Source organism: Polistes canadensis, unplaced genomic scaffold (genome assembly GCF_001313835.1).
Source record: "Polistes canadensis isolate GaletaPanama2010 unplaced genomic scaffold, ASM131383v1 scaffold_15, whole genome shotgun sequence".
Classification (NCBI taxonomy): domain Eukaryota; kingdom Metazoa; phylum Arthropoda; class Insecta; order Hymenoptera; family Vespidae; genus Polistes; species Polistes canadensis.
The window spans coordinates 872,557-882,237 of record NW_014569562.1 but is presented as its reverse complement, the minus strand read 5'-3'; the positions used below and the strand labels follow the sequence as shown (position 1 = coordinate 882,237).

The 9,681-nt window shown below is 35.2% G+C and overlaps 1 protein-coding gene and 1 long non-coding RNA gene across 2 annotated transcripts; both read left to right on the top strand.

Moving 5' to 3' along the window:
* The first annotated feature begins 5,506 nt into the window (after positions 1-5,506).
* On the top strand, positions 5,507-6,623 carry LOC106793542. Its single transcript, XR_001382435.1, has 2 exons — positions 5,507-6,128; positions 6,540-6,623. It is a non-coding gene; the product is annotated as an uncharacterized LOC106793542 (long non-coding RNA).
* A 377-nt stretch (positions 6,624-7,000) lies between these two features.
* Positions 7,001-9,365, top strand: LOC106793541 (cAMP-dependent protein kinase catalytic subunit). Its single transcript, XM_014760554.1, has one exon. The coding sequence runs from the start codon at positions 7,734-7,736 to the stop codon at positions 8,793-8,795; it is 1,062 nt and encodes a 353-aa protein (XP_014616040.1). The 5' UTR covers positions 7,001-7,733; the 3' UTR covers positions 8,796-9,365.
* Positions 9,366-9,681: the final 316 nt, after the last annotated feature.

Here is a 9,681-nt window from a genome sequence, read left to right as displayed (position 1 = left end):
CGAGAGAGAGAGAGAGAGAGAGAGAGAGAGAGAGTGCGAGAAAGAGAATACTTTCGTAGGGCTATTTACTTCGAACTTTTCCACCAATTATCCAACAATTCAATCTGTTGAACGGATTGTTCTAAATTTCGATTAGAAATTTTCCTTCAATGGAATTATTTGTAAAAGCGTGTACGTTGATGAATTTATTGAAAATTTCAAGTAATATTATCATAATGGTGTACATAGTACATGATAAAATAACAAACAAAAAAATCATATTTCGAATGAATTAATATTAAAAAATATTTGTAATTTGATAAAAGAGTATAAGAAGTTAAAATATTATATATATATATATCCGGGGCGTTTATCTAAACTAAGGTTTCTTGTTACGTACGTTGAAATCATTTTCTTGGCGAAAATAGTCGTTGTTTATATAAATTTAGTGTTCGATCGTGTAACGCATGAGCTAACGTTTACCTTCCGCAATGAAATTCCATTGTAATGAGAGACGTATAAATTCGCTGATATATTCTACTTTCTCTGCTAACATTTAGTTTCGTGTTACTGGGTCAGTGGAAATGTTCAGTCAGAGGCTATTTCGATGACAGTAACCTATATTCCCAACGGCTTTGCAGTGTCGAACCTAAAGATAGAATCTCGCATCTAAGTTTTCATTTTCGCTCGAGTAAATTTCCCTCCCAACCCTCCCACCACCACCCCTTTATTTGCCCTCCTAATATCTATATTTTTCTTAATAATTTACAATCAGTATAATATTTCTTTATAGGACACGTAATTTATCTATTATTCTATACATTTCTCTGTCACAATATATATCTTTTTATTTCTATATCATTATTATTATCATTATTATATTACATATATTATATTATACGCGAAGAAAATTTTCGATGTATTTTATGTATAACAAAATAAATAATATACATATATGTTATATTATATATAATAAGTCGGAATAATATTAATATTAAAAATTACAATCAAAAATATAGGATACCATAATCGTTTAGTATTGTAAGATCTATATTAAGCAATAAGCAAGGTCAAAATGGTTTATTAAATGATAAACAATATTATTTATTAACAGTATTACAAATGTTATTTTCATCGACAATCGATTTTCGACATACTTAATACAGAATAACTTGAAAATCATAAGTAACGTTACGCAAACGTATTAAAAAACAAGATTTACTTTTGAATTCGGCACGTTATGTCGGATTGCTTTGAAGAAAAATGCAAGCTACGTATTTTTTTTATATTCCTTTTCTCTTATTACGACAAATAATACATGACAGGGATTTTCATCGATCTGTTTGAAAAACAACGCTTGAGTTTTCTAAATAAACTCTCATCTCGCTATATTTTACATATTTCATAACATACATTTGTATTAAATATAATATAACGTAAAATAATGAAAGAGTTTTTTTTTTATCGTTCTCATTATAGGCACACACAAACACACAAACACAAAAGTATATATATATGTACGAATATGTGATATTTTTAGTATATAGATCGCGTTTCTTCTTGGTGATGCTCGAAACGATTCGTTTCGGTGTCGTCGTTTCATCACCAACGTTAAATGCTCTTGGCACCGTTAGTTATTCACGTGGGAGAATGGTTTCGTAAATGAAATTAAAAAATTCGTATAATATTTAAAAGAAAGATCTTTTGATTTTATAAAATGTGTTTACACTTAGTAATTATACGAGAATAATACTAATAGCTTTATATCTATTATATTCTATATACAAGCATAATCAACGAGTATAAACGAAGTTTCCACGCGATATAACATTTGTGGATATTCTTAGCCACATAAACGCGTGTGTGTGTTCGTATACGATTTCTTTGATATACACATATTTCACTCTGTAAATGTATTCTATTATAGAGTATAACACCGCGTTACAATAAGGAAGAAAGAAATAGAGGGGACACACAATACACGTGATTGTTTTTATTTAACAAGATTTTGTTTGAAATACGAAAAAAAAAAAGAAAATAAAATATCTAAACACGTATATATTACATTTAGGTAAACGTAATATAAATATAGAATATGAAAATAGAGTGCCCTTTTCTAAAGGATTTCTCTCATAGTAATAGTAATAGTAATAGAAATAGAAAGAAAAGCTTTTAAGACGGTCGATCGTGTCTTCTCTTTCCAACAAATCGGCACACTGCTCTCTCAGTGTTTTGGGTCATGGAATCGATAGAGAGAGAAAGAGAGAGAGAGAGAGAGACAGAGAGAGAGAGAGAGAGAATATGTGTGTGTGTGTGTATGTGTATGAGGAAAATAGATAGAATCTGATAGTTGCGCGCATCCCCGTGCGATGAAATCTAAGCGAACGTTAGGTTCGAGTTAGAAAGATATAAGTAAATATATAAATATTACATATATGTATATATATATTACATATAAGAAGTATTAGAAGAGTACATAAAATACCTTTCTTCCTTCCAACCCTCCCTATTTTTTTCCTTCATTTTTTATCCAATACTATACAGACGGGATTAGTATAGACAAAAATATTGCTTGTGTGTACCCAAAAGGCACAACCTGGTTGTACCTTTTTGACTCGGTTGTAACCGGTTCGTCCCGTTCTACGATTATATTTTTCCTCTCTCTTTCTCTCTCTCTCACTCTCTTCCTTTCTCTCTTTCTCTTTCTTTTTCATTCTCTACTACTATCTAACTTTCTCTCTTTCTCTTTCTTACTTTATTTATTTTTCATTCTCTACTACTATCTCTAACTTTTTCTCTCTTACTCTCTTACTCTCTCTCTCTTTCTCTTTATTTTTTTTATTCTTTAAAATTATTTAACTTTTCCTCTCTTTTTCTTTATCTTTCTTTCTTTCTTTCTTTCTTTCTCTTGTGTCTAATTGCTTTAAAACTATACTCGCGTTATCCTTCTCTCTCTCTCTCTCTCTCTTTCTTACTCAGGTGTTTCTATCCATAGTTAGAAACTAATCGGCCAAAGGATTATTGCGGGTCACCGGGTGTTCAACCTTCCGTATATACCTAACACGGTTCGATACCATGAGAAACACCGGCTCGATTATTATTAATAGATAGCCGCCGAAATATTTGCGTCATTCGGCTTATAACGATGATGATAACAACGACGATGACAATGAAAAAGAATAACAACAAAGACAACGACGACGATGGAATTAATTGCACCAAGATAATCTCATCTAAGGAATATAGATAATTTTGTCGTTATATTATCGTTAGATGTTTCCAATATAACTTCTTTTATTATTTAATAATCCCATTCGTTTATCGTGTTTTTCATTTATATTTATGTTATCTAATTTACTTTTGGACGTTTTATTTCCTTTTTGTCTTTGATTTTTTTTTGTTTTTTTTTTTTCAAAGTTAACTCTCCTCGATTATTTGTTCGTGAAATAGAAAGAGAACAAACGGTATGGAATTTTTATTCGATTGTCAATTCATCGTAGATATAAACGTACACGTGTATACACGCAAAATTATACAAAAAAAATGTTTAATTTTATTTAAATATTTTCTTACGATATTTATTACGTATTCTTGGCAAAGGTGCTTTTACATAATTGTTTTGGTTAAAGGTCGAAACGCGATTGTTCTTTTCAATCGAATGGAATTTATAATTTTGAGAATTAATTGAGTCTAATGAGTTGTGTATATTTTTGTATATGTGTGTGAGTGTATATATATATATATATATATATTCAACGACAGGTGGTCTCTCGTATTTCTCTCTCTTTGTTTGGACAGTCGTTTATTAGGAAATGGAAATTTTACTTTTCAATTTGATCGATTGATTTAAATATAATTAATTACAAGTATATCGCTCATCTGAATTTGAGATTAAAATACAGAACGGGTAATTACAATAATTTCTAAACGATTTTAACAATCAACTATTTTATTTTTTGCGACTTTTAAAATAAATTTTTATTTCTTTCAGATCGTTAAACTACAATTCTAATTTGTTATTTATATTCGTTAATTATAAATCTTATGAATTATTAATAATTGGGGAATAAAACTTATGAACTTAGAAATTGATTTTTTCTAAAATCAGTTCACCACCAGTTCACAATTAATCCACCCAGTACATATAATAATAATAAAACGTGCATTTTTCAATGTGTGTAAGTATGTTAAATGTATATAAATGCAACGTAATATGGTAAATGGAATTGTGTTACGTTTCTTAGAAATTTCCTCATAAAAACTTCCTTGAGAATCAACGATTCCATTTCATGAAGAATAAATTACGCTTTGTGGCCATAATTAGAAATATTTTCTAACGGAATAAGAGAGTGTTAATAGAATTTAAATGACCGAGTGAAACTTTTATTATTTCAAATTTTTCGTTTTTTCTTTTTAAGATATTTTTCTCCTCACACATGTGATAACGTTTTTAACGCGTTCTATTTTATTATCGATGATATAACACATAAAATCTTAATTACATTACGATAAATCCTAATCTTGTAACTTTAGTTTGTGTCAACACAGAGAATGGCAAATACGTGTTACAGATATGTAATGTGTATGTATGTAATTATATTTATATATATATTTGGTTGGTAATTTATAGTGAAATAATATTCACGTTCAAAAACGGTTCGACCTACGTGCACGTGTCTTTTTTTATCGGATGATTCAGAAAATATTCGTAAGTTTTATATATGTATATTCCACACACCGTAAACTTGTACAACCAAATGGAATATTTCTTTAACGTCAAATTGAATTGTCGAAAATAAACTCTAATGTTGCAAGATTATCACGATTTACCTATTAAAATTATATTATCTACAAAATTATATTTAAATTATAAAAATATTATATTTAAAACTATATTATTTTTTTTTACAGAAATAAATATTATTTAACAAGTTAAATATGAAAGTACACATATATCTACTAATTATATTTCATATATATTAATATAAATCGATAATTTTACGTATAGGTAATAATACTAACAAAATTTCTCATATTTTGAAGAAAAGTGAAAAGATTCAATATATTCTTTCGCATCGTACGAACTATATTTAGTGTCATGGCGCGCTGGCATCGTAAACAGGACAATATATATATATCTATTAATAAATACAAGTGAAGTTTTCTTCAAGGAACATTTTCGCAATTCCGAGAAGAGAGGAAAACAGAGAGAGAGAAAGATTGAGAGAAAGAGAAAAAAGAATTCATTAGAAAGATTGGAAAGAGCAAAGGAGACCATTTCGTTCGACAACCTTTATCGATATTTTCTCGTAATCGTTTTTCATTCATTGGCCGCCATTCTATTTTGGTCGAATGAAATAGCCAATAAGAAGTCTCTATAAAAGTGATCTTATTGCGAGTGTAACCTTAAGCTCGTATTTCATCGTGTCTCGTTCATCGCATGATTCAAATGGCGGTTAAGGATGGCGCCACTAACTTCAGGTAGATTCTAAGGTTCGTCGCTACATCTATCGGTAACCGCGTAAACCAAGGTACGAGCTGTCCGACGTACAGTATTCCATCGTCTACACCGGACAGCACGTCGTGCGAGATAGCGTTCGCAAATGTGTGAACATTTTAAGCGAAGGAAACGAGAGGAAGGAGGAAAGTAAAGAGAAGGGAAGAAAATAATAGAATGGGAAAGAAAAAAAATAAATAAATAGAAATAACAGACAATAAGTAAAACGAAGTCAAAAGGAAAAACAAAAAATAAAACACAAAAATAAAAAGAAATAATAGCAACAGAAGAAGAAGAAGAAGAAGAATAAGAAGAAGAAAAAAGAAAAAGGCAAAAAGAGAGTTAGGTCGCCATCTTTACGGAAGCATTATCCCCGAGCTAACAATTCGTTTATTGTGGGATTAAATTAGGAGAGAATATTGCCCTATTCTTTCTATCTTCTATATGTTCTGGCAATCGTGCATCCGGATACTTTCGAAAGATCGATAATCGGTCGCGTTCGACATAGTAGTGAACACAATATTCCAATTAGTTTTTCATTGGATAACATAAAGACTTTGACTGATTCAAGTTGTGAAAAACAAAAAGTAAAAGAAGGGAATTGACAAATTTGCGTAACGACTACGTCAACCATCTCGTTGTCTACTCTTCGGTGAGTGAGTAGTAAGTAAATAAAATAAGTAAGTAGTAAGTGAATGTGTGAGCAAGAATGAGTGAACGCGCGAGCGCAAGCAAGTGTGGCAAGTAATTGGTATATCGTTATTACTACTGCTTGCTGTTGTTTGTTGAAAACGAGAGCGAAAGAAAGAAAGAACGAAAGAGAGAGCGAGTGAGAGAGAGTGAGAAGAGAGGGAGAGAAAGAAGGAAAGTGTCAGTGAACGAAAGAGAGAGAGAGAGAGAGAGGGAGAGATAGAGGGAGAGAAAGGAAGGAATAAAACTACCCATTTGTTACTTGTGCGAAAGTTTTTAAAACTACACAGTTAGATAATTAAAATCATTATTGGAAGAGTTATAAACAAAAAACGGAGAAAAATAAAATAATAATAATAATAAATTATTATAGCAAGAGGAGATAACAGTAGGAGAGAAGGATATTAAAGGAGGGTGGTGTTGGGCATTGGTGATCGAAAGAAGACACGAAGAAGAAGAAGAAGAAGAGGAGGAGGAGGTGGAGGAGGTGGAGAAGGAGGACCCGGGTGCTGGTGCTGCTGCTGCTGCGGTGGTGGTGGTGGCACGAACGACAATGAAGATGGCGCGAGGCACGGAGGAGGATTGGTGCTGACCCATTTTTTCGCGTGAACAACTTGCCATTTGTCTACCGTCGAAAGCGGAGTCCTTTAAAATCTTCTATCGAAAGAGGAAAGGGATTTTGGCGTGTGTGTCAAATCGGTGACGGCCTTTGATGGTGGTGGTGGTGGTGGTGGAGGAGGAGGAAAAAAAAATTGTGATTGTTGTGTAGCAATAGTAGTAGTAGTAGTAGTAGTTGCAGTTGCAGTTGCAGTAGTAGAAGTAGTTAGAAGAGAAGAAAAAAGAAGAGGAGGAGGAGGAGGAGGAGGAGGAGGTGGAGGAGAAAGACAAACTGAAAAAGGAAAAAAGTCTTTCTCGGTGACCTGATGGTGCTCTCGTGACGTGTATTAATAATAAAAGAATAATCGAAATACTAAATAGAAATAAACGGTTTAAATTTAAGTAAGACCGACAGGATTAAAGGAGGTGTATGTCCCGAGTGTTGTTGCATCGGTGTGTGTCCGAGTTCGGAGTGCGGTAGATAAGTGTAACGCGTCGGGTGCGTGCGTGCGTGCGTGCGTTAGTCGCTCGCGTGTACGTACGTGCGTGCGCATGTGTAGGCGTAAGGTTCGTTCGCGAGTAACGAGCGGCAACGGTGGTGGTGGTGGTGGTGGTGATAGCGGTAGCGGTCGAGAGTTGCTGCCTTCGTGAAGGCTAAAAGAGAAGGAAAGTTTTTCGTTTTCTCTTCTAACACATTTGCAAAGTAGAGTGAAAGAGGAGGAGGCGAAGGTGGAGGAGGAGGAGGAAGGAGGAGGAGGAGGAGGAGGTGGAAGGAGGAGTTAATGAAAATTCTGAGAAGGTAGAAATTCGTCAGACTCCTGGGATAAAGGAGGAGGGACGACTGTCTTTCGCGGTGAATCTGGTGGGAAGAGAGAAGGTGTTTACCGGTGTTAAGGAAAAACACGGTAATCTCGAAATTTTGGGACTCCGTGGAGCCCTGGCAGGCTCGGGAACGAGCGCGGCTGCTAAAATGGGCAACAATGCCGCGACTGCGAACAAGAAGGTCGACGCCGCCGAGAGCGTCAAGGAGTTCCTCGACAAAGCGAAGAAAGAGTTCGAGGACAAGTGGAAGAAGAATCCAACGAATACAGCTGCACTCGACGATTTCGAGCGGATCAAGACACTTGGTACTGGCTCATTTGGACGGGTCATGATCGTACAACATAAACCAACCAAGGAATATTACGCTATGAAAATATTGGATAAGCAAAAAGTCGTCAAGCTTAAACAGGTCGAGCACACGCTTAACGAGAAGAGAATACTGCAGGCTATTAACTTTCCCTTCCTCGTATCTTTGCGTTTTCATTTCAAGGACAATTCGTATCTTTACATGGTGCTCGAGTACGTACCCGGCGGCGAGATGTTCAGTCACTTACGTAAGGTCGGACGTTTTTCCGAGCCCCATTCGCGTTTTTACGCGGCACAGATAGTCTTAGCTTTCGAATACCTTCATTATCTCGACTTGATCTACAGGGATCTCAAGCCCGAGAATCTTTTGATCGATTCTCAGGGTTATCTCAAGGTCACGGACTTTGGATTTGCCAAGAGGGTACAGGGTAGAACGTGGACCCTCTGCGGAACACCGGAATATTTGGCGCCGGAGATCATTTTAAGCAAGGGATATAACAAAGCGGTCGATTGGTGGGCCTTAGGTGTTTTGGTATATGAAATGGCAGCTGGTTATCCACCCTTTTTCGCGGACCAACCATTAGTCATCTACGAGAGGATAGTCCACGGAAAACCACGTTATCCATCTCACTTTGGTTCAGATTTGAAAGATCTATTGCGGAATCTATTGCAAGTCGATTTGACTAAAAGGTACGGTAACTTGAAAGCAGGGGTAAATGATATCAAGGGACACAAGTGGTTCGCGAGTACCGATTGGATAGCTGTCTTCCAAAAGAGAATAGAAGCACCGTTTATACCAAAATGTAAGGGTCCCGGGGATACCAGTAATTTCGACGACTACGAGGAAGAAACTCTGAGGATCTCGGTTACGGAAAAGTGTGCCAAGGAGTTTGCCGAATTTTGAATGGTTATCATCGTTACCGTCATATCAAAATCGGCTTTACTTCTTATTGTCGCCGTCAGCATCACCAAAACTAACACCATTACAACCGTTGCTGCTGCTGCTACTGCTGCTGTTGCTGCTGTTGGTGATGAAGATTCAGATTCAGATGATAATGATGATGATGATGATGATGATGATGTTGTTGCTGCTGCTGCTACTGCTGCTGTTGTTGCTGGTAGATCGTTGCTGCTGTCGTCGTTGTTTTATCGTCGACGATGATACCGATCGTTCGTCATTGTCGTCGTCGTCGTTATTGTCGTCGTTAGGTCATGTTGATCGTTACACGACGAGGGTCAAAGTGCGTGTGTGTGGGTGCGACCAATCCAAGTCATGGAGTATAATAATAACAACACCGGATATATCGAGATATATATGTGACAGGTATCGCATATTTCTCGATCGGGATAGAAAAATGAGAAAGATATCGGTCCAACGAGAGGAATAATAAAAAGATCTAAAGCAAAAAAAAAAAACAAAACAAAACCCAACAAAAAAAAAAACATAAGCAAAGTTTTCAATGGGATTATAAATGAAGACAAAATCTCTATAATCACATCTTCTGCACCACTACTCACGCAGCACTTATTTACACGAGAGATAAAAGAAGAAGCCGCCTCGTACTTTATTAAATCGCTCGATATAATAATATCGGTTTCTTCTTATTATCGCGTAAGAGAACGACGACGTGTATATGCGTGTGTGTGTGTGTGTGTGTGTATGTGTGTGTTCCCCTTCCCCCCATATTATCCTAAAACAACAAACATAATAAAAGTAGACGATGAAGATAAGAAAAGTAATAATAAGGGAGGAAAATCCTTTGATTTTATCGATCCTGTCGACCCAATCC

Coding starts and splice junctions, on each gene's coding strand:
- LOC106793541 (XM_014760554.1), top strand. CDS start 7,734: ATGGGCAACAATGCCGCGACTGCGAACAAGAAGGTCGACGCCGCCGAG.